The following is a 25066-nucleotide window of genomic DNA, read 5'->3' as shown; positions in this document are numbered from 1 at the left end:
ACTGGTTTAGGCAGTAGGGGGACGACAACTACGACTTAGGGTTAGGCTGCAGGGTGGGGGAGGGAAAAGGTTAGGGTTAGGCACTTAGAGGAAGGGTTAGGCGGAGGGGTACAGGGGTTAGAATTAGGCACTAACGGGTAAGGTTAGGGAAGGCTGCGGGGCGGAGGGTTAGGATGCAGTGAGTGAAGGTTTGGGGTGGGGGGGGGGGTCAGGGGAAGGGTAAATATATTTACCTAACCCCTGTTGAGGTTCCCTCCATTGGGGCATCGGTATTCTAAATGCGGACATGCCAAACGCCGGCCATGCTTATGTTTCTCCTCATAACGGTCTGTGGTGTAATAACTTATTATAACCTGCAGATGTCACTGTTGTGTTTGCTGAATGGTTGGCTCCATCTTTCCATATGCAAATGATAACTTGAATTGTAGAAGTAAAAAGTATAATTCACCGATTTTCAGTCCCTTGTTTAGTCAGTGGGAACAGCTCTGCAACCTACTGTATATATTTCAATAAGGGACCCAGTATTAAACCATTAAGCCGGGTACACACTGGAGCGACCGGTTATCTGGCGATTAGGGGACGATTTCCCCCTCAGCATGATTGCCGGCACAATCTATGCGATTTAATGTCTGATGGAACGATCTATACTTTATCTCTTTCCACTGTATCCCTCGCCACGGCTTAGTACATATATAAGTTCTACTGTGATGACTTTTGCAGTTAGTGCAGCCCCTTAAAAGCTTTAACACGGATCCAGGAAGCCAAATTGCGTGCGTGACCAGACAGTGGATGGAACTCATTACACAATAATTGCTGTCTGCCCGTCTCCGCAGGAACATCTACATTTTGTCACTGAGATTTCCCAAGATGAGGTCTTTATTTTGGACCCCGAGACCGCCGGGAGTCCGCAGGGCACTGCCGGAACGGGTATGCCGGATCTTGTGGTGGAGCAGTCGTCAGGGTGAGTGTTGTGTTCATGATTATTCGCGGGATTGTTTAGTGGATGGAATGTGCTGGAAGGAAGAGTAAACCGGTTCAGCGCGATAGCTGGTGATATGTATCGCAGCAATAAGGAAACCTACTCCACACCCTCAGTCACTATAGTAAGCCTGACCCGGGAGGCATTATCCTGCGCTGAGGATACGTTACCAGCAATTATATTGCTTTATGTGGATTTAAGGCTGCAAACCGATGGAGGAACCTGTGGAGCTTCAGGTTTTTATAGATCACGTCGACCTTTCCATTTGTGGACCTTTGCCACGTACGTCTGGATTCTAAATTGACTAAGATGGGAGTTCTATTGAAGATGGGACGTTGCCCGTAGCAACCAACCAAATTCTACTTCTTATTTATTTAGCAGTTTGGAGAAGATAATAGATAGAATCTGATTGGTTACCCATAGCAACATCACATCTTCAGTAGAACTCCCATCTTAGGAAATTTACCCCTGTGTGTTTTTGCCCGGAAACAGATAATTTCACAGGCGCAAATCGGGGCTCTAATGGAATAACCCATAATAGAAATAGATGAAAAGCCCAATATTTGTGCCCGTTAAATTGTTGGGGCCAATTGAAAATTAGCTCGTAAAAGAAAATGGTTCTCTGCTTTACTTGTAGGTTGTAAGCTCTTTGGGGCAGTGTATTTTGGCCAGTTCTGTCGTGTGACTGGTATCAGTGTATATTTGTGTGATATTTCCACTGCTGCCACTTATACCCCTTTTATACCCGGATCCGACCCAGCATTTGGAACACGGATCTAAGCCAGGTCGGATCCGGGATTTGCACCGTCTACACTGTGGTGCCTACACGCAGTGTAAGCGGAGGTGGCGCTTGAAGATGACATCATCTCCGTGTTCTACCCTGGTCAGAACCTGGGTAAAAGTCCCGTGTAAAGGGACATGGGTTAACCCCATTTACACTGCCCCGCTGACCCGGGTCCACAAAGGGAAAAACCTTGCGGCAGTGTAAAAGGGGTATTATTAACCCTATTACTGGTTACAGTTATAGTTGTGTTATATATATATTACTGTATACAGCTGTACTGAAAGTGTGCTTGGCATTCGTCACTTTCTGGCATGGTGTGGAAATAACCTTGTCCCATACCGAGCAGATCTGTCAGCTACAACTGTTATTCAGTGCGGTTGCAGCTGCAGAGAAATACATAGAACAAAGGCCGCGTCTATGGGAGAGACGCTCAGCGCCTGACAACGTGAGCACCCGTGTCCTGCCTGCTGTACGCCCTGTGTGATTCCTGTCTCTCTCATACATCTCCTGTCTGATCTCATCTGCTCCTAGGTTGTCGGAGTGGTGGACCCCGACGTGTCGGAAGCGCATCGTGAGTGACAGCTGCGTGCCCGGGAAGGTGTCGCTGCTCAACGAGCTCTCAGAGAATCCGCATGACTCCTGTCCATCCAGTGCTCTGCCGTAAGTCTCTGCTCCATCGTTCCAGCCGTCACAGCACTGTGCAGCAAGATAAGCTCTGCCTCACTTCCAACGTATTAAGGGCCTGATTCTCACCCGTTGAGTAAGGCTGCGATTTTTGCAGATGGACAGAACCATGCTGCGCTGCCAGTGGGGCAGATGTAACAGGTGCAGAGAGAGAGTTAGATTTTGGCGGATAGTCGCGCCCATGAGAACGCCCTGCGGCAGACAGCTGACATCACCGTATGCCAGCTGCCCGCCCACTTCCTCCTGGGGGTGCACGCAAATCTAAGTGACCTGGGAGTCATTAAGATATGCAAGCACATCCCACATCATTCGATGGTCAGCGTACACCCAGTTTGATATGCGGCACTGCCGATATCGTCAATGATATAGACAGTACCGTGAGACAAATGATCCACAGGTTAAACACTGAATGGTATCGATAACGATGATATCGGGACCCCTGCTGAGCTTGCAGTCACTGATATCGTCAGCTTTTACTGCATGTTCAGACGATAGGGGTTATCGGTAATGATCCGGGGGAGTGCACATCGTTAACGATATAGTGGGTACACACTGACCGATATGCACAATGATATAGTATAAGACATCAGTGGAGTGGTTTTACTGAAGATAAAGCAGATACAGCCGTACTCACTGTTACACACGCTGGTAGATAAAGTGGGGTGTCTTACAGCCCACTAACCTTTCAGAGTTTGTCGGTCTAGTACCTGGCAGACTCTCTGTAAATGCTGGTAATGAAAGGTAATCGCAGGTTTCACCGGCAGTACTGCGCTAGGCTGCGAGCAGGGTGGCAAATCCTGGGATCGGGAATGGTGGGATCCTGGGATTTGGCCCTAAAATGTCTGTGTTCCCGACCTGAATTTCCCCCTAGAGCCATCACCCATTATAGAGAAGAGCTCCGTTTATCGTTTGGCGCTTGCGTGTTACAGCTCAGCCCGGCCTCCGGCTGTGATGTCGGCAGGTGGTCCGAACGTGTAAGAGGCTGCATTCATTCTAGTACCGAAATGGTTCATGAAAAAAATGCTGCCGATGATCCGCTATCACACACGTCCTCAGGGCAAATGAGATTGTAATTGCCGGCATGCCGGAGAAAATTAATTATACGTTCTGCCTTTTAATCAAGCAAGCACCGAGTTAATTCAGTTTCATTTCAGGTGGGATCTGATTAGTCATGTCGATGGGAAGGGAGGACGTAGTCTGCTATCCTCACACCTGGCGCTGCCTGAAAGATCCGGGCACATTCCAAACATAACCTGAAATGTTCCCAGTTTCTTTATTTGGCTGGGTTCACTGAAAGGCTGGAGACACACAGGAGGCATGAGGCTGGGGGGACACGGGGGTCATGAGGCTTGAGACACATGGGGGCATGAGGCTGGAGAGACTCTTGAGGCATATGGCTGGAGAGACACGGGGGCATGAGGCTGAAGACCTAAAGGGGGCATGAGGTTGGAGAGACACGGGGGCATGAGGCTAAGAGACCCAATGTTGGGGGGGATAGGGGTGCAGGAGGCTGGAGAACATAACTGATGAGATGCAGAGGGGGTGCGGTTATATATGGCAGCAACAACAGCCGTCTTCCTGGTGAACGACAAGTTATACAATAACAGCTGTCCTAACAGCCTTGGACGGATGGTTATTGCTAGAACGTCTGTAAGCCGCCGCGGTAGTGCCTCAGATGTCAGCAGCAGATAGGGGGCAGTGAGTAATGAGTTTATGTTGATGGTCTCCACTCCAAGATGAAACCTTTGCTGACAGTTCTGAGATTACCATCCGCACACATCCCCCTTACACCGCATCTCATCTCATTCTGCATTCCCCCCCCCCCCCATATACTCCTCACCCGCTGAGCTCCCCCACTGATGAAACAATTCTGCATGTGGCGCGGAGGCGCGCTGTCATCAGGTGTTACACGATGATGGGGGAGGGGGGGGGCTGTATAATAACCCGTTTCCAAATCCAGGAAAGTGTCACAGACTCTGATTTATGTTTCTTGGCATCAGTTTCATGTGGGCACCAGATTGATACCGCAAACACAGCAGTGCCCTTCCTGAGAGCTTACAAAAGGCTGCGGCCTTCACACGTGTGTAGCATGTACTAAATTGTTCCCTGCCAAAGTCGGTACACATGTACCGTACAGGTAACTTGATAACGACGCACATGGCGGCTTTTACGGGGTTGTACACAAGCCAGTTTTGCAGGAAAATGGGCAGGATATATGAGGGTGAAATTGCGTCCGGCTTGCCTGTAAGTGCGAATCTGCAGCGTGAAGCGTATGACAATAGCCTGTGTTATTGTACCGGTCACGTCAGTTCTGTATGTAGAGAGCCCTAAGATGATCAGAACGGGTGCTGTTAGGTTCATTTCTCCGCTCAGCCCTTTGTGATCACTACATCGTCAGGCCACTAGATGGCGCTGTGACTATTGCAGATTTCTTGGGATCCTCAGTCTATGAGAATTGCTGGGGTTAGTGCTCAGGGAAGACAGATAGCACATTACAGTATTATCCATCATGCAGCCGTGGATTTGTGAGTGACGCAATGCGCGCGTTTAGTGCGGAGACACTGCCAGGATTTCCTGACTGCGCTGCAAAATAATTACACAAAGCAATAAGATTCTCCTGTTCTGTTCCAAAACGTCAGCGCACTAATTATCCAGAGTTCTGCGGCTCCCTGAAATGGTGTCAAATTATAGTCTATGATGGAGCTTATTTATACAATTTGTATTTCTCTGGTGCAAAGACAGAGAGTAGTAAGCGCAGTAACTCATAACAAACAGGTATTCAGGGGCCCATTTAGACCCACTTGTAGCGGGCCGAACAACTCTGTATCTAGGAAACAAGTTAGTGAGTAAGGAGAACACCTGTACACCTGCCGGGTGACCTGGGAAATGTGTCAGTGAGTAATGAGAACACCTGTGGAGTGACCTAGAAAACAAGTCAGTGAGTAATGAGAACACCTGTGCACCTGCCGGGTGACCTGGGAAACAAGTTAGTGAGTAATGAGAGCACCTGTGCACCTGCCGGGTGACCTAGGAAACAAGTCAGTGAGTAATGAGAACACCTGTGCACCTGCCGGGTGACCTGGGAAACAAGTCAGTGAGTAATGAGAACACCTGTGCACCTGCTGGGTGATCTAGGAAACAAGTCAGTGAGTAATGAGAACACCTGTGCACCTGCCGGGTGACCTAGGAAACAGGTCAGTGAGTAATGAGAGCACCTGTGCACCTGCCGGGTGACCTAGGAAAAGGGTCAGTGTGTAATGAGAACACCTGTGCACCTGCTGGGTGACCTAGGAAACAAGTCAGTGAGTAATGAGAACACCTGTGCACCTGCCGGGTGACCTAGAAAACAAGTCAGTGAGTAAGGAGAACACCTGTGTACCTGCCGGGTGACCTGGGAAATGTGTCAGTGAGTAATGAGTGCAGCTGCCGGATGACCTAGGAAACAAGTCAGTCAGTAATGAGTACACCTGTGCACCTCAGTCAGTGAATAATGAGAACACCTGTGCACCTGCCGGGTGACCTAGGAAACAAGTCAGTCAGTAATGAGTACACCTGTGCACCTGCCGGTGACCTAGGAAACAAGTCAGTGAATAATGAGTACACCTGTGCACCTGCCGGTGACCTAGGAAACCAGTCACTCAGTAATGAGAACACCTGTGCACCTGCCGGGTGACCTAGGAAACAAGTCAGTGAATAATGAGTACACCTGTGCACCTGCTGGGTGACCTAGGAAACAAGTCAGTGAGTAACCCGGCAGGTGCACCTGTGCACCTGCCGGGTGACCTAGGAAACAGGTCAGTGAGTAATGATTGCACCTGTGCACCTGCCGGGTGACCTAGGAAACAAGTTAGTGAGTAATGAGAACACCTGTATGCCTGCCGGGTGACCTGGGAAATGTCAGTGAGTAATGAGAACACCTGTACACCTGTGGAGTGACCTAGAAAACAAGTCAGTCAGTAATGAGAACACATGTGCACCTGCCGGGTGACCTAAGAAATGTGTCAGTGAGTATTGAGAACACCTGTACACCTGTGGAGTGACCTAGAAAACAAGTCAGTGAGTAATGAGAACACCTGTGCACCTGCCGGGTGACCTAGGAAACAAGTTAGTGAGTAATGAGAACACCTGTACACCTGTGGAGTGACCTAGAAAACAAGTCAGTGAGTAATGAGTACAGCTGTGCACCTGCCGGGTGACCTAGGAAACAAGTCAGTGAGTAATGAGAACACCTGTGCACCTGCCGGGTGACCTAGGAAACAAGGCAGTGAGTAATGAGAACACCTGTGCACCTGCCGGGTGACCTAGGAAACAAGTCAGTGAGTAATGAGAACACCTGTGCACCTGCCAGGTGACCTAGGAAACAAGTCAGTCAGTAATGAGTACACCTGTGCACCAGCGGGGTGACCTGGGAAATGTGTCAGTGACTAATGAGTGCACCTGTGCACCTGCCAGGTGACCTAGGAAACAAGTCAGTCAGTAATGAGTGAACCTGTGCACCTGCGGGGTGACCTGGGAAATGTGTCAGTGACTAATGAGTGCACCTGTGCACCTGCCGGGTGACCTAGGAAACAAGTCAGTGAATAATGAGTACACCTGTGCACCTGCCGGTGACCTAGGATACAAGTCAGTGAGTAATGAGAACACCTGTGCACCTGCCGGGTGACCTAGGAAACAGGTCAGTGAGTAATGATGGCACCTGTGCACCTGCCGGGTGACCTAGGAAACAAGGCAGTGAGTAATGAGAACACCTGTGCACCTGCCGGGTGACCTAGGAAACAAGTCAGTGAGTAATGAGAACACCTGTGCACCTGCCGGGTGACCTAGGAAACAAGGCAGTGAGTAATGAGAACACCTGTGCACCTGCCGGGTGACCTAGGAAACAAGGCAGTGAGTAATGAGAACACCTGTGCACCTGCCAGGTGACCTAGGAAACAAGTCAGTGAGTAATGAGAACACCTGTGCACCTGCCGGGTGACCTAGGAAACAAGGCAGTGAGTAATGAGAACACCTGTGCACCTGCCGGGTGACCTAGGAAACAAGGCAGTGAGTAATGAGAACACCTGTGCACCTGCCGGGTGACCTAGGAAACAAGGCAGTGAGTAATGAGAACACCTGTGCACCTGCCGGGTGACCTAGGAAACAAGGCAGTGAGTAATGAGAACACCTGTGCACCTGCCGGGTGACCTAGGAAACAAGGCAGTGAGTAATGAGAACACCTGTGCACCTGCCGGGTGACCTAGGAAACAAGGCAGTGAGTAATGAGAACACCTGTGCACCTGCCGGGTGACCTGGGAAATGTGTCAGTGAGTAATGAGTACACCTGTGCACCTGCCGGGTGACCTAGGAAACAAGGCAGTGAGTAATGAGAACACCTGTGCACCTGCCGGGTGGTCTTGAAAAGGTGAACTGGTGGTAGCTCTCGAGGAGTTGGCTACTACACCTGTTGTAGGGTATATGTAACCCAGGTAGCACTAATAGTAATGCCCTCTGAATGGGTGTTCCCTATACAGCGCACTATAAATGGCAAAACCTGCAACCGCAGTCGCCAGCAGCTGATTGGACGAGCCACGGAAGCCTTTCAGGCTGCGTTAGTGACATACAGTGGCTCAAACATTTTCTGTAGTATGTGGCAGATGGATTATGACAGAGTAATGGCCGTGGGCCTCACTGCGTCATTACCACCCAGTCATCCCGTTACACACCTTGCCACGCGGGGGACTTGGATCCCCAGAGGTCAGGCTGATGAATCGGATGAGCGCAGGGCCTGGCAGCCAGAATCGGCGGGTGAGATCTCCGTCAGAGGACTGTTCCCACGATGTTTGGTCTTCGTCCAGGTCACATCATCAGCTCATTAACATCTCCCAGTCACAGTATGTCCCTCACACTCTCTCGCTCCCTCTGTACAGTTTGTGTCCCACGCATGATGGAAAAAATATTCTATTTCTGCTGCCGGGATGGAAATCTGAGCCGAGGACAGCAGGGTAGAAAAGTGCTGATTTTATTAGTTATGTGCAATATGTAGGTGGCGTCTCTTACAATTAATGGGAAAGGTGAATATAAACCAGTCTGGTTTCTATGAAGCCTTTACATCAGGCATATCCAAACTATGGCCCTCCAGCTGATTTGAGTCCCATCATGCCTTGCCACAGTTTTTGCTATTAGGGAATGCTAAAACTATGGCAAGGCATGCTGGGATGTGTAGTTTCACAGCAATCAAACATGGCCGCCAGTCCCTGACTAGTGGCGGCCATGTTTGATTGTTAATGTATGTGTCGCTTTTCCTTGATAAGTTCCTGTTAAGCGTTCGCCCCATGACAGTCGGAGCTGTGCGTACGTGTCTCAGGATTGCAGCACATCTGTCTCCTGTCAGTCCCCTTTATCAGCCTCCTCTATCACGTTTATCTAATGAGCCCGTTCGGATCAGAATTGTGCAATGTGCTGCGTATTTAGCTGTATGTGGGTCATTCATGCACAAAGTCTGACTTCTCTCTCTCTGTTTCTGATTTCAGGTCCCCAGTCTCAGCGGAAGAACAAGGTGAGTCCCGCACACTGTTCCTGTCTGTAATATCTCAGCATTGTGGTCTCTCGGCTGAGGTGATACTAATGAGCTGGGGCACGTGTAGTGTAGCCAGAGATACTGTCACTGTTGAACATCGCCTGAGTGGTGACCCCTCACATGATCATTTACCTCATGCAATGTCTCGTTACTACGTCAGGCTGCGGCCTAGATAAATCTGGGATGATCGCTGCCACAGCTAATATAAACTTTCGCCTTCATCCACCAGGGGACACTGCAGGCAACTTACAATGGGGATAGAGCGGTGGACAGATAGGAGTCAGCACTTTAAATGTTCTACACTGGCTGGGGGATAGAGAGGGGGGAGGAGCCAGCCAGTGTAAAACATGTTAAGTGCCGACTCCCATCTGTCGACCACTCTATCCCCATTGTAAGCAGCCTGCAGTGTCCCCTGTGGAATCGGAGAAATGGAATTACCGATAGGTACCAAATTCCTCTTCAGAACAGTGATAGTGATGTTGCCCATAGCAACCAGACAGATTCTGTCTATCTAGGAAGCAATAGAGAAATTCTAGATTCTAATTGGATGCTTTTGAGCAACATCGCCTCTTCATTTTTAGAATCTTTAGTACATTTACCTCTAATTGTCCAGGGTTTATTTACTCATAGAAGAGTCTACATTTTCCTCCAATGATAACTACCAGAAAATTAACATATGCTAAGTTAAATAAATATTATAACGTACTCTTGGGGCGATTCAGTCCTGCTCGCACAAGCCCGACTCTTATGGAGGATAGCGCGTATGCGCATGGGCAGACCCCGCACAGCAAGCGCCTTTGGTGAGAATTTCACTCGCTGGGGCGTTCGCATTGTGATTGGCAACCAAGAGGCTTCCCGGGGGTGGGCACCTGGCGTTTCATGGGCGTGGCCTCTGAAAAGGTGGGCGCACCTGTAAGGCGCTGGGCGGGACCCAGGGAACACAGGTGTTCCCGGATGACATCACGAGAAGTCATTCGATGCGAGCAACCATCGTCGCAGCACCGAGCAAGACTATTCCGCGGGGGGGAAAGGAGACCACTGATGATGTCAGAAGCCCTCCCTCCCGACGGCCAGGGAACACCTGCGTTCTCCAGGACACTCCCAGAAAATGCTGCGTTCCCGCCCCCAAACGACTGGAGCGTGTCAATCACCCTGTTGGCAGCCTGGGATGGCCAGTCATCGCAGGCTCCCTTTGCACCAAGCGCAGGTACCGTACAGTCGTACGATAATCGGCAAGACTGCGTTTTCGTAGCCCTGCATACTGATCAGGATCCGGCCCTTAGTACATTGCATAGTTCTCTGCGAGTTCTCCCAGAATGCTAAGTGCAGCCCCTTGGCTACAAATGGCTTCCGCCATCTTCGAATGATCTCTGGGAAAAGTCTGAATTCATAGTTTGTACTGTCAGAACTTGGAACTTATGCGAAACATCCTTTCCTGCGGCAAAGCCGGTTGCGGGTGACGTTTTGCTGTGATAGACTCGTAAGCGTGTAATATGTTATTAACACTTTTCGGAAGCCGGGAAACATGCCTCGTGTTGATAAAGCTGGGTAGCATTGAAGATGTTATTCCCCGGACTACCACAGGGGGCAGTATAATATCACACAGGAAACGGTTTAGCTCAGCGTTGCAGAATTCATCGATATTCACAGGACTTGTCATACATTATGCAGCCGAGCAAAGCTCCTAAGTAACACACAGTCTTATGCTCCCCGTGAAGCCAGTGATTTTGCAGTCCGCGCCTCCTGGGGCACAAAAGTAAATAAATTAACGTAGGAGAAGTAAATAAATTCTGTTCTCATCGGCTGCTGAATTAGCAGAGTCCACTCCCGGGCACAGTCGGCTAAGCAACGCTAGGAAGTTTTAATGCTTCGTCCGTCCTGAATGAATGATTTAGCGCTGCACAACCGTTTGTCCAATAACAGCCGCACTCGCACAGTACACAGCATTGTGTTTGTTTTGGCATAATTGCATAAACCCATAAATACCTTTCAAGTTGGATCCATCAATACGGGACACTGCAGCAAAAATCTTGGCATAACCTTGCTTACTGCTGGCGACGAGAGAGTTGCTAATGCACTGCAATGCAGCCGGGGTAGGAAAATACAGCTGACAGGATTTGGGTGGGTCTGGAAAACATTTCTTTATACATACATCATACAGGTTCCAGACATCCAGTAATGATATGGGCTTAAATGGCAGCTATCGCCGTTGTTCTGCACCAGAAGCCATTTTGAGGGCTAAACCAACCTGTACTAATAAGAATCCAGCCTGACAATGAACCAGTGACTTGATTGGTTATTGGTGAAGCCATTTTGTGCCTGCTGTGCTATTTTGTGCCAGCCATTTTGTCCCTGGTATGCCATTTTGTGCACCCAGGAATGACACCGGCTCCTAGTGCATTGAAAGACTGCTGCATTTGATACACACAAAATGGCTGCTGCCTCTGTCAGGGAGATGGACACAGTAGACTGCACAATAGTTGGTTTTGTATTGCTTTAGGGCCCCAGGTCCAACATGAAACAGATTCCCTTTGGTACAACAATGTATGCAGCTAGTTGATGTCTGACATGTCATGGATGTAGGAAGAGTTTTGGGCTGCAACAAAATGGCTGCCATCCCTGTACCTAATTATAACATTCTTAGAAATGTGTCATGTTGGCAGCTGTTAAAGAATAGAGTCAGTGTGTGGTGATATTTCATATTTCTATTAGCTAATGTCCATGTTCTTTATTTATTACAGTTCTTGTTGCTGCAGTGCTGGATGGGGACCTGGACAAGGTAAGATTTACTGCCAATGAGCTGCCTTAAATCTGCGGGCAGAAAGCTGTCTGAAAGATGACAACGGTGTGTTGCATGCTGGGTATTTATATATTCAGGAAGATGGATATAGGCAGGGCTATTTTTCAGCAGGCTCCAGCAGGAACTGAGGCCCTTATTCTAGTTCACTCTTTGACAAAATATTTCTTAGATGGACAAAACATGTGCACTGCAGGTGAGGCAGGTGTAAAACCCCACCCAAGTCTAATTATCTCTGCACAAGTAACACCTGCTTCACCTGCAGTGCACATGGTTTTGTCCATCTAAGAAATATTTTGTCAAAGAGAGAACTAGAATAAGGGCCTCAGTTCCTGCTGGAGCCTGCTGAAAAATAGCCCTGGATATAGGGTTACATTTCTGAAAATATCATCCTCGCTCTTCTGCAAGATACAGAACTGAGAATCTGATTGCACATCCGGAGGCTGCGGCGTTTGCGTACTTTTGGACACCCGGTGCATCAAAAGTCGCAGCTGCAATTGAATATCAGTGCGAATGATAGTATCGGCATCTGATCCTGCGGGTTGGAGATCTGAATACGGACGGATACTCACAATAAATCAATATTTTTGGCAGGGCTGCATGCGTCTAAGAATGAGGCCCAATGTGTCCCAATAACAGCAACAGCTCCAGAGCTGGAGAGTTTTTAAGGGGTGAAGGATCATTCCGATCACCTTCCTCTGCTGCCCAATGGCCTATCGCCTGTACACTGAACTTGTGAATGGACATCGTTAGGTGAGACAATTTTTTTTAAATCCCTAACCCCAGAAGGTCTCTTCAGGCTTCCTCCCAGTCGCAACGCTCAGGGTCAACTCCCGGATTGGCCAAAGTTTCCACCTGGGGAACAGATTTATAATTTTTACAAAAAGGAGAGAAAGTCTCAGGAGACTTGGAGAGACCTAAACCCTGAGGATCTCGTTCTAACACCCAAAAGCGTGAGATACACACAAAAATACATAAAAATGTGTGGTAAAAAGTGCAATAAATAAATTAGTGCAAAGGACAATACTAGTGCAGAGAAGTGCTAGGCCACCGGTGCATTTTCAGGTTCCCCGGCTCATGGGGCACATAGCACCTCGGACTTTAGGCACCCGATCTTTGGCCATAGGGCCTGGTGATGGCCCACCGACTACTGGGGGCACCTTTAAGCTCCACAAGGCATCTCCAAAAGGCCAAGAAACAGTGGTACATGCCCTCTAACACCACGTCCATGTGGGTTTCCCAGATTGCACTGGTTTTCTCCAACAATCCTAAATATACACTGGCCCATTAGCTGTTGGGGGGGAAATGAAACTAGTGATTGTGTTTGTCGGTCGAGAAAAGAAACTTCATTGTGCGTGTTTATTCACCAGTAAAATGGTCGGTACGCCATATTCCCGGTGATTTCTGTCTTCAGCGCCGGTCGCTACAGGACAACAGAGAGGTAAGTATAATTATAAGTGTGCCAGGGTGTGTGATGTGGGCCCCCTGGACTCGGGCCTGTGTGCTCCGTACAGCCTGTATACATTATAGATACGTCAACGATCTGAGGTAAATAATTGAAGTCTCTGTAAATCACTGCATAATGCGATGAAGCTGTATAGATACATTCAATGGCTAACGATAGAAACAATATTATTTGCATTTTGATTGCCCAGTGCAGCTTCTATGCTTTTTCCGACTGTCACTCTTCCAATGCTAATGAAGGCGCAAATATGGGTTACAGAATTATAATGCTGCAAATGGCTGCCCGCTATATTTACAGGATTTCTAGCAGCTGGCGTCTGTTATGTCTAAAATGTGCCGTTTTGACAAATTACAGGGCGCTTGAATTTAACTGGATGATCCAGTATGAAAAGCCCTCTTCATCCTGGCACAAATATAAATATGCTTTTATATCTTTGCTGAACGTGTCATTTTTTTGTGTATTTGCATGAACCATTCAGCTTTGTGCAAGTTGTTACTGTCGTATTGTCTTGTGCTAGGCTAATTCCGTCACAGAAGCTTCCTGTTATATCATTCCCCCGGCCTCAAAGACAAAGGGGTGATGCAGAGCCTGTGTGCGTAGCACTTATCTTGTATGTATATATGTACTGAACATGCTCTGTTGCATTTCCACATGCGATTATAAGAGTGAAAAGCAGGTTGATCGATTCTAAAGTGCTTCTGTGCATAGGAGCCCCAGGGAATTCTGGGAGAGTCGTCAAGTATGGTCTGAAGCTGGGGTAGGCAGCCTGTGGCACTCTAGCTGCTGTGGAACTACACACCCCCAGCATGCCTTGCTACAGTTTTTCTGCTAGGGCATGCTCAAACTGTGGCAGGGCATTCTGGGCTGTGTAGTTCCAGTTCCACGGCAGTTGGACTGCCACAGGTTGCCTAGGCCTGTAAATGCATCTTTGTTACCCGGGAAAATAACGCTATCCTCCTGTGTATAGATAGACAAGTGCGCGTTTCTGTCACGTACATAACAGGAAAGGCAGCCATTTTGTGGTGGGAACCGCCATGTACACAAATTCAGCCTAACTGTGATCTAGCGGGCCATATATGACGTTTAAGGCACCATGGGGGAAATTTACTATATAATATTGGTCCATCCCAAAATGGCTGCCCCCATAACCCTGCCACACCTCCCGCACTAAAATGTACTGATGTTTTGCTACGACATGAGTACACAACAGGTGGTTCCTTGATATCCGCGAGGGAAAAAAAATTGCATGATTTCAGTCAGCAGGTTCTGTCACAAAATGCACCGATCAGCTCAGCTATTAGCAGAGCAAATGGACCTGCGACTTTAAACCCCCCCAAGCGCTTGTCTGCAGAGACAAAGTGTTGGAAATAGGAGAATTATAGCCAAAAGAGCAAAAGAAAAAAAAAGCTTATTGTGCTGCCGGCGAGCGAACAGACGGGAACAGATGGATTCTGGGAGCTCGGCCAGTATTGTGAGGGAAGATGATAAGATATTGTAAGATTTATTAGAAAAAGCAGGAATCCCTGTAACAATTATTGTGGAGGAGAAATATTACACAGGAGGGATCAAAAGAACAAACTGCCTCATTGTTGTCATAAATCCATTTATCTCTTTATCAAGCTGCCATGATGTGCGGCGCCGCTTTGTCATTATCAGAGGCAAATTACCTCAGTACCTGGAAGCGCCGCTGCAGACCCAGCACTCTGTCAGGGCTACAGGGGAACTGTCTTCCCTAAGTGTGTGCTATGGATATAAGCCTTGGAAAAGTGATAACGTGGGGAGAGATAAAGTACCAGGCAGCTCCTAATTACCATTTTTGAAACTCAGCCTGTAACATAACAGTTAGGAGCTGGTATGTTGATACTTTATCGCTCTGTTAATCCATTGAGGGCTACCTTCTAATGTGCTTCACCAGAATGGGAGGCAAGTCTCCTGCTGCCTGCTGTACTCCCCTGGCAGGTCCCAGCTCACCCCTGCTCACCAAAATGTGGACATTGATTGGTGTCTCCATGTCCAAACTCCAGGCCCACACTCCCATTTTTCAGCCCTGCCCGCCAACCCAGCAACAAAGTCAGCAAGTATTCTCTTTATACATTATAATATTAATAATAATAATGTTATACCCCTTTCACATCGCACAAATAACCCAGGTCCAGGTCAACGTGCAGTGTTTAAGGGCCTTCTGAAATTTCCCGGGTCCAGCAACTCGGCATTCCAACCCAGGTTAAAAAAAGGGTTAAACCTGGGTTGCTGGGCTGTGTGAATGGGTAACCTGGGTGGAGGCAGCGGCAGCTCAAGCGCTGGCTCCTCCCCCACACCCCAATGACGTTCCGCCCCCTTTCTGACGTCAACGACCCGGCTTATTGCTGGGTCGCTGTGGGGTGCTCACCTCACAAATGCCGGATCGCTCCCGGGAGGGACCCATGTCCAAATTTCGGGTGCAACCCGCCATTTGCGATGTGACAGTATATATGATTTTATCACTGTATACAAGCAGATAGACCTCCCCCTATCCATCTAAAGCAATGCCTACTACCAGCTTATTGAACACGTTCACCCATCGCATGCAGCACAATTAGCTGTCTGACTCAAGACCCTATGTACCGATTGTTGAGCGGCGGTTCCTGGTGTGAATTGCATCATTGCAGCCCCGCCCCCTTTTCACAATTCATCCATTGCAAACTGCATCACCACGCCCCCAGGCCGACTACTTATCTGGGAAACGCACCTCCCTGAGGTTCCAGAACGACCAACATTTATAAGAATGAATTTGAAAAATGATTCCCTGAGAAGCGCCTGAAGCACATGTTGGTGTCCACGCGTTTTACCCCTTTTCTCAGCCCTTACATGGAATTCTCTACCTATGCAGACCTCAGCCTATGGATTGATTCATATTCAGAAAGGCAATACCGTTTTATTAGAAAATAAGTCCAGCATTATCGGCCCAAACGCGTAGCCATTTTATTAAACCCGGCATAAGCATTCTATATTTAAAACTGTAGATGATTGGTATGTATATATGCAGTAATATATGGGATGTGAATCTGTCGGCCGGAGACAGAATTACGTGTAACATTATTGAGGGATTGGACTCTTTATAAGACACGTGCACCATCCGCGGTGCGGGCAGCTTATGTGAGAATAATACATTATAATGGCTGCATTATGGATCCTGGAAGGCGCTTTCGGAGATAACGAATATATAAACGCATACAATTATTATGAGGCTTCTTGCTGGAAACAACGTGGAAAATGTATCATGAGGTTTGTATGGACGATTCAATATTCTAGCGATCGTTGCTTATTATCTATAGTCTCCAGGCCACAGCAATAGGGCAATTTAATAACGATCCTGCAGAGTGGCAGTAACCCAGAGCATTTCATCAGGAGGTAGCATTGAAATACTGATTGGTCACTACGATTCATTGCAGCGTTGGCCGTTTGCAACTACTGTATGGGAGGCAAGTCAGCATAGCAAACAGGCACAAAACTGGGCATGCTGCATGTACAGAAAGGGTAAAGGTGGCCATACATCTACAGATCGATTGTCAGATTGGGCAGGTTGGAACAACTTCCACACTTCACCTCAGAGGTGAGGAGTAGTTAATCTTTTATGTATAGGCAATTAAAAATTAAAGTCATAGTTAGTAGCTTGCTTTATTTCTTTATTAAATTGGCTATCATGAAATGAGGGTTTGAAAATAAAACAATTTAGTCAGGGGAGGAAGGGCCCCTGCTGCCCATAAGGGCAGGGTTACTGATGTAGATTGGTTATTCCAGGCGCTGATCAGTACCTGCCGGGCACTCGGGTCAATATCTCGTACAAATGTTCATTTTGTCTCCATGCATTTGTAATCACTGCGGTAAATCCTGTGTAAATATCCTTCTCGACGTCCCCAAATCACATAGGACAAACAGAGAATTGTTAGAGAAGAAATCTCCACATTTCTGGGTATTTTCTCATCGCGTCCCCAGTTTGTGTTCACTGGTGATGGCCCCCTGGGAAGGAATTTCAGGTCACTGCGGGGGGGGGGGGGGGGGGGGAGCGCTGATTGGCAGGACAGAGAGGGGGCTGTGAGCAGGGGGTGGAAGAACAGGCCAGTGTAAATGTAGACAGTCTCTTTAGGGGGTTGTATGCACCCAGAAGTAAAAGGTATTTTTTTTTTTTTCTTGCAAGCGATCCATTCTATAAACTACCACTTAACGAGACAGGTTTGACGATAATTAGAGTGTTCGGTTTCTCTATACAATTCCAACTCCATTCATTAATTGCTTAATATAGGTGGTTTCCCAGGCAGTAAAAGTACAGGTTGTGCTTTTGTGTACACACAGAGGATATGAAATTATGTGCACGGCTTGTGATTTGTTGAGGCTGGGAATTGTAATTGTCGCCGTCTGTACTTGCCGACACAGGGCGTGAGTCTGACGCTGTGCCTTATACGGACCCAGGTAGCGATTCTTAGCAAACCGCGAATGCTCAGACGCAATTATACGCCAATTCTCGGCCAGATCTCCAGTATGTCTGTTATTAACCGGTCGCAGTGGGCGGTGCAGCAATTACGGGAACTTTGCGTCCGACTCCAAATCAGGCAGCTCTTCCTGTGTATAATACAGCGACAAACTATGCAACGGTTGTGGGGCTCATTCACATTCGGAAGTCGGTTTTAGGACATGCCTCTCAGACGCCGCGGTACACGCCCCTGTTCTGCACAGTGTGCAAAGATCTACCTTTGACAATCTCTGTGAAATGCTTTTTCCAAATCAGGCAAGTCGACAGTATTGCGTGTTACCGTTTGTGTCGCGGTCTTCGCGGGCTGATAATACACTTGCACAACGTCATCACTTTTGGTGCACAGATGGCAGATTTACGATTTGATTCCCTCTGGGGTCTCCAGCAGTAATCCGGCAGCTCTATGGCGGCTGGATCACAAGCGGTATCCCGGCAACTGACCAGGCAGATTTACGGCGGCTGGATCGTACTGGGTTACCGTACTTCAGTAGCTCCTTCCAAGTATCGATCACCTCTGCTGGAAGACTTACTATACAGCAGTGCACAGCAGTAGGATAAGTCCAGCCAGGGGGTCGATATCTTTCTGCGTGACAACACGTTTCGCCTGTATACAGGCTTCATCAGGAAATTGCAGATGAAATTTCCTGACGAAGCCTGTATACAGGCGAAACGCGTTGCGACGCAGAAAGATATCGACCCCCTGGCTGGACATACTATACAGCAGTGCACATAGGAGGTTTACAGTTGTCCCTTTTTTGGTTCTCCACTTTTTTTCTCTAAGACTGACCCAAATCTACTTACCCGTGGTTGGAGTTCCACCATACGCCCTCTTCTTTTGCCAGTGCCCATTTGGACCTGTAGGATTTATATTCCGTCCACTATATACTGTACTTTTTCACATATACTTTTTATATATATCTTATATGTTTGTGTGTCTTGTCTACATATACCGGTATTAGTTATATCTTTTTAGAATATTCCTTTATTTCATGTATTCGTTATAATATTTTTTACACATATAATTGTGTTAGAATATCTTTATTAGAATTTAGCGGGGAAGGTATGCGCAGAAGTATCCTTCTGCTTCTCGGTACCGCGTGCGATCCAGCTGCCGAAGAGCTGCTGGGGCAGTTGCCAGGGTAGCACGTGCGTTCCGGCTGCCATAGAGCTGCCGGGTCAGTTGCTGGTGGTAACGCCTGCGATCCAGCTGCCCAAGAGCTGCTCGGTCAGTTGCCGGGGTACCACGTGTGATCCAGCCACTGTAGAGCTGCTGTGGGTACCGCATGCAATACCTTTCACTAGGGTATGGGGCTGCAGATTTGCGAATCTTCACAGAACTACTGTACAACCCATGCTGAATCAGTCCCAGTCTTTTGCAGATCTGTAACATTACAAGATGACCGCTATAACGGGCTATATCTGTATTTAGCACAATATCATCACACTCCCCTCGGTCCCAGTTGCTAAATACAATTCTGCAATGCAACAAGTATTAGCTTCATCTATTCAGGATGTCCGCTGTATCGCACAGTAGCATAATATGAGACCACGAAACAAGGAGTCTCCCCTGCACCTTACAGTTGTTCCCAGCGGACGGTTCTCCTGAGAGGCGGCCAGCCCCCTATAATTGTGGAGGTGATATCAGCGAGGCTGCCAGTTTCATACTTCCATCCATTGTCGCGTCCAGTGCAGAATTCTCTTCTACGGTTCTTATAATATACTCTGATTGTTGATCAATGTTCCTGCGTTCACAGATCGCTAGTCATTGGCGCACTAGAATTAGTCCACGCAAAGTATCAATAGCTACAGTATACTGTATGTTTCTGTCTCATCGCATGGATGTGTCTTTACTCCTTGGTGTGGGTACTGTATAGTATTATCTAAATCAGGGGTTCTCAAAATCGTTCCTCAGGACCCCACACAGTTCACGTTTTCCAGGTCACCCGACGGGTGCACAGGTGCGCTCATTACTGACTGACACATTTTAAAAGATCCACAGGTGGAGCTAATTATTTTTTTTGTAATTCTCTGCGGAGACCTGCAAAACATGCACTGTGTGGGGTCCTGAGGCCCGAGTTTGAGAACCTGTGATGTAAATGAAGAATACTGTATTACACTGTGCTGCTGCGTCCAGCGATATATCGTTCTCTATCGCTCATTCTCTATCGCTCCCTTTCGTCCCCAGGTCACCGAATGCTGTAGCAAAGGAGCAAGTCTGCGGATCCGGGGACCAGAGCGATGCTCGTTACTGCATCTGGCCGCCATGGCAGGACACACAGACGTGGTGGCTTACATTCTAGAGCACGGTGAGCAGATACTGTGACGCAGCCATTACTGACTGATTTACCGGCAGAGCGGGCGCTGAGCGATGTTAGCGTTACTTCCCATAGGGGCTGTAGTGTAGACACATCCTGCGTGCATTACTGATCTGAGCTTCATCCTATAACGCAACATCGGATCATCTGCGACACCATCGGACAGATGCTGGGGCCGGCACCACGGGTGTGAGCGAGAGGCCAGGAAATCTCTGTCCATGGGCGGAGACTCTGGCCTTGTCCCTCCCACAATGACACGCCCACTGGCTAAAGCGCTGTTGCTCCTACTGTGCGTAGTAAGATGCCCGATTGCGCCAGCCACATGGAGGTGCAGAGGGGCTGATTCAGATCTTTTGGTACAGGTCCGAATTCCTCCCCGTCTTCGATGGTGCGGCTGTGCGCATAGTCGCTCGTGTGAATATGCGAACCCCCGGAGCGAATGCCTTCGGCGAGTCTTTCGCTCGCAAATTGAGTGACAGGCAGGGGGCGGTCTCTGGGGGCACGCCCATGGAATCACTGGGCGGACCCCAGCAAACGCAGGCATGGCCCCGTCTGATTGGGGCGGGCAGATGAGGTCACGTGACGAAAGCGGCCGTATGAAAGCAAGTCCAGGCTTTCTTTATATACCGCACAGAGGAAAAATCATTTGATTTGATTTGAACCATCGAATGATTTTTTCCTGTGTGCGGGCGCATGCGAGCGGATGTGTGAGCTTACACCACGGATCGCAGCTCTAGAACAAGGATAACGTGGGAGTGAGAGGGTTAATGCTCTCCCAGCCCGGCCGTGACCTCAGCTCCCTGTCCCAGCGCTGCCATCTTTCTCAGTCCTCACAGCAGTCCCCTCTTTTCTCGCCTGAATTTTCCCTGCAGCCTCTGCTCTGGTCCTTTGTGTTCCGTCCTCCCCGCTGCTCTCTCCCCCTCTGTCCTCCTCTCACGGCCAGGCTGTTGTTTGTCTCCGAGCACCCGCTGGGCGCTGAGTGACTGCCGGGTAATGGCATCTTCTCACTGCTTGTGTTAGCTGTAGATGGGGCATTTGGGACGGATGAGTGGCGATGCCCGGGTTACCGTGCCCGGGATGTGGCGGGGTGATGGCCCTCTCTGGGGGCGCTGCAATAGTTATTCCTTATCCGGAATATCTGTGTATAATCACACATGTTCTACTGTTTATACTGGTAAGACTGGCCTGCTCAGCCCTATACCAGGGTGTACTGCACTGATCTTCCCTATACTATAGCCCTGTGTACTGCACTGACCTCCCCTATACTATACCCCTGTGTACCACACTGACCTTCCCTATACCCCTGTGTACTACACTGACCTCCCCTATACTATACCCCTGTGTACTACACTGTCCTTCCCTATACTATACCCCTGTGTACTACACTAACCTCCCCTATACTATACCCCTGTGTACTACACTGACCTCCCCTATACTATACCCCTGTGCACTACACTGACCTCCCCTATACTATACCCCTGTGTACTACACTGACCTCCCCTATACTATACCCCTGTGTACTACACTGTCCTTCCCTATACCCCTGTGTACTACACTGACCTTCCCTATACTATACCCCTGTGTACTACACTGACCTCCCCTATACTATACCCCTGTGTACTACACTGACCTTCCCTATACTATACCCCTGTGTACTACACTGTCCTTCCCTATACTATACCCCTGTGTACTACAATGACCTTCCCTATACTATACCCCTGTGCACTACACTGACCTTCCATATACTATACCCCTGTGTACTACACTGACCTCCCCTATAATATACCCCTGTGTACTACACTGACCTCCCCTATACCCCTGTGTACTACACTGACCTCCCCTATACTATACCCCTGTGTACTACACTGACCTCCCCTATACTATACCCCTGTGTACTACACTGACCTTCCCTATACTATACCCCTGTGTACTACACTGACCTTCCCTATACTATACCCCTGTGTACTGCACTGACCTCCCCTATACTATACCCCTGTGTACTACACTGACCTTCCCTATACTATATCCCTGTGTACTACACTGTCCTTCCCTATACTATACCCCTGTGTACTACACTGACCTTCCCTATACTATACCCCTGTGTACTGCACTGACCTCCCCTATACTATACCCCTGTGTACTACACTGACCTTCCCTATACTATACCCCTGTGTACTACACTGACCTTCCCTATACTATACCCCTGTGTACTACACTGACCTTCCCTATACTATACCCCTGTGTACTGCACTGACCTCCCCTATACTATACCCCTGTGTACTACACTGACCTCCCCTATACTATACCCCTGTGTACTGCACTGACCTCCCCTATATTATACCCCTGTGTACTACACTGACCTCCCCTATACTCCTGTGTACTACACTGACCTTCCCTATACTCCTGTGTACCACACTGTCCTTCCCTATACTATAGCCCTGTGTACTGCACTGACCTCCCCTATACTATACCCCTGTGTACTCACTGACCATCCCTATACTATACCCCTGTGTACTGCACTGACCTCTCCTATACTATACCCCTGTGTACTACACTGACCTTCCCTATACTCATGTGTACTACACTGACCTCCCCTATACTATACCACTGTGTACTGCATTGACCTCCCCTATACTATACCCCTGTGTACTACACTGACCTCCCCTATACTATACCCCTGTGTACTGCACTGACCTTCCCTATACTATACCCCTGTGTACTGCACTGACCTCCCCTATACTATACCCCTGTGTACTGCACTGACCTCCCCTAAACTATACCCCTGTGTACTACACTGACCTCCCCTATACTATACCCCTGTGTACTGCACTGACCTTCCCTATACTATACCCCTGTGTACTGCACTGACCTCCCCTATACTATACCCCTGTGTACTGCACTGACCTCCCCTAAACTATACCCCTGTGTACTACACTGACCTCCCCTGTGTACTGCACTGACCTCCCCTATACTATACCCCTGTGTACTGCACTGACCTCCCCTAAACTATACCCCTGTGTACTACACTGACCTCCCCTGTGTACTGCACTGACCTCCCCTATACTATTCCCCTGTGTACTGCACTGACCTCCCCTAAACTATACCCCTGTGTACTACACTGACCTCCCCTGTGTACTGCACTGACCTCCCCTATACTATACCCCTGTGTACTGCACTGACCTCCCCTAAACTATACCCCTGTGTACTGCACTGACCTCCCCTAAACTATACCCCTGTGTACTGCACTGACCTCCCCTATACTATACCCCTGTGTACTGCACTGACCTCCCCTATACTATACCCCTGTGTACTGCACTGACCTCCCCTAAACTATACCCCTGTGTACTGCACTGACCTCCCCTATACTATACCCCTGTGTACTGCACTGACCTCCCCTATACTATACCCCTGTGTACTGCACTGACCTCCCCTAAACTATACCCCTGTGTACTGCACTGACCTCCCCTAAACTATACCCCTGTGTACTGCACTGACCTCCCCTATACTATACCCCTGTGTACTGCACTGACCTCCCCTAAACTATACCCCTGTGTACTACACTGACCTCCCCTGTGTACTGCACTGACCTCCCCTATACTATACCCCTGTGTACTGCACTGACCTCCCCTAAACTATACCCCTGTGTACTACACTGACCTCCCCTGTGTACTGCACTGACCTCCCCTATACTATACCCCTGTGTACTACACTGACCTCCCCTATACTATACCCCTGTGTACTACACTGACCTCCCCTATACTATACCCCTGTGTACTACACTGACCTCCCCTATACTATACCCCTGTGTACTGCACTGACCTCCCCTATACTATACCCCTGTGTACTGCACTGACCTCCCCTATACTATACCCCTGTGTACTACACTGACCTCCCCTATACTATACCACTGTGTACTGCACTGACCTTCCCTATACTATACCCCTGTGTACTACACTGACCTTCCCTATACTATACCCCTGTGTACTGTACTGACCTCCCCTATACTATGCCCCTGTGTACTACACTTACCTTCTCTATACTATACCCCTCTGTACTGCACTGACCTCCCCTATACTATACCCCTGTGTACTACACTGACCTCCCCTATACTATACCCCTGTGTACTACACTGACCTTCCCTATACTCCTGTGTACCACACTGTCCTTCCCTATACTATAGCCCTGTGTACTGCACTGACCTCCCCTATACTATACCCCTGTGTACTCACTGACCATCCCTATACTATACCCCTGTGTACTGCACTGACCTCTCCTATACTATACCCCTGTGTACTACACTGACCTTCCCTATACTCATGTGTACTACACTGACCTCCCCTATACTATACCACTGTGTACTGAAATGACCTCCCCTATACTATACCCCTGTGTACTACACTGACCTCCCCTATACTATACCCCTGTGTACTACACTGACCTCCCCTGTGTACTGCACTGACCTCCCCTATACTATACCCCTGTGTACTGCACTGACCTTCCCTAAACTATACCCCTGTGTACTACACTGACCTCCCCTGTGTACTGCACTGACCTCCCCTATACTATTCCCCTGTGTACTGCACTGACCTCCCCTAAACTATACCCCTGTGTACTACACTGACCTCCCCTGTGTACTGCACTGACCTCCCCTATACTATACCCCTGTGTACTGCACTGACCTCCCCTAAACTATACCCCTGTGTACTGCACTGACCTCCCCTAAACTATACCCCTGTGTACTGCACTGACCTCCCCTTTACTATACCCCTGTGTACTGCACTGACCTCCCCTATACTATACCCCTGTGTACTGCACTGACCTCCCCTAAACTATACCCCTGTGTACTGCACTGACCTCCCCTATACTATACCCCTGTGTACTGCACTGACCTCCCCTATACTATACCCCTGTGTACTGCACTGACCTCCCCTAAACTATACCCCTGTGTACTGCACTGACCTCCCCTAAACTATACC

General features: G+C 48.6%; 1 protein-coding gene across 7 annotated transcripts in view; it reads left to right on the top strand.

Annotated features, from left to right (window-relative positions):
- Positions 1-25066, top strand: part of DGKI (diacylglycerol kinase iota) — a 214671-nt gene that overhangs the window by 183219 nt on the left and 6386 nt on the right. For all 7 annotated transcript variants that reach the window (XM_083181180.1, XM_083181182.1, XM_083181181.1 and 4 more), the window contains 5 exons: positions 834-961; positions 2295-2423; positions 8957-8982; positions 11745-11782; positions 19961-20081. In XM_083181180.1, coding sequence (XP_083037306.1) covers positions 834-961; positions 2295-2423; positions 8957-8982; positions 11745-11782; positions 19961-20081 — 442 coding nt within the window. The remainder of the gene's footprint in view (positions 1-833; positions 962-2294; positions 2424-8956; positions 8983-11744; positions 11783-19960; positions 20082-25066) is intronic.

This window comes from Crinia signifera, chromosome 4 (genome assembly GCF_055691185.1).
Source record: "Crinia signifera chromosome 4, ASM5569118v1, whole genome shotgun sequence".
Classification (NCBI taxonomy): domain Eukaryota; kingdom Metazoa; phylum Chordata; class Amphibia; order Anura; family Myobatrachidae; genus Crinia; species Crinia signifera.
Note: the sequence above shows the minus strand (reverse complement) of the source record. Positions and strands in the feature narration are given on the sequence as shown.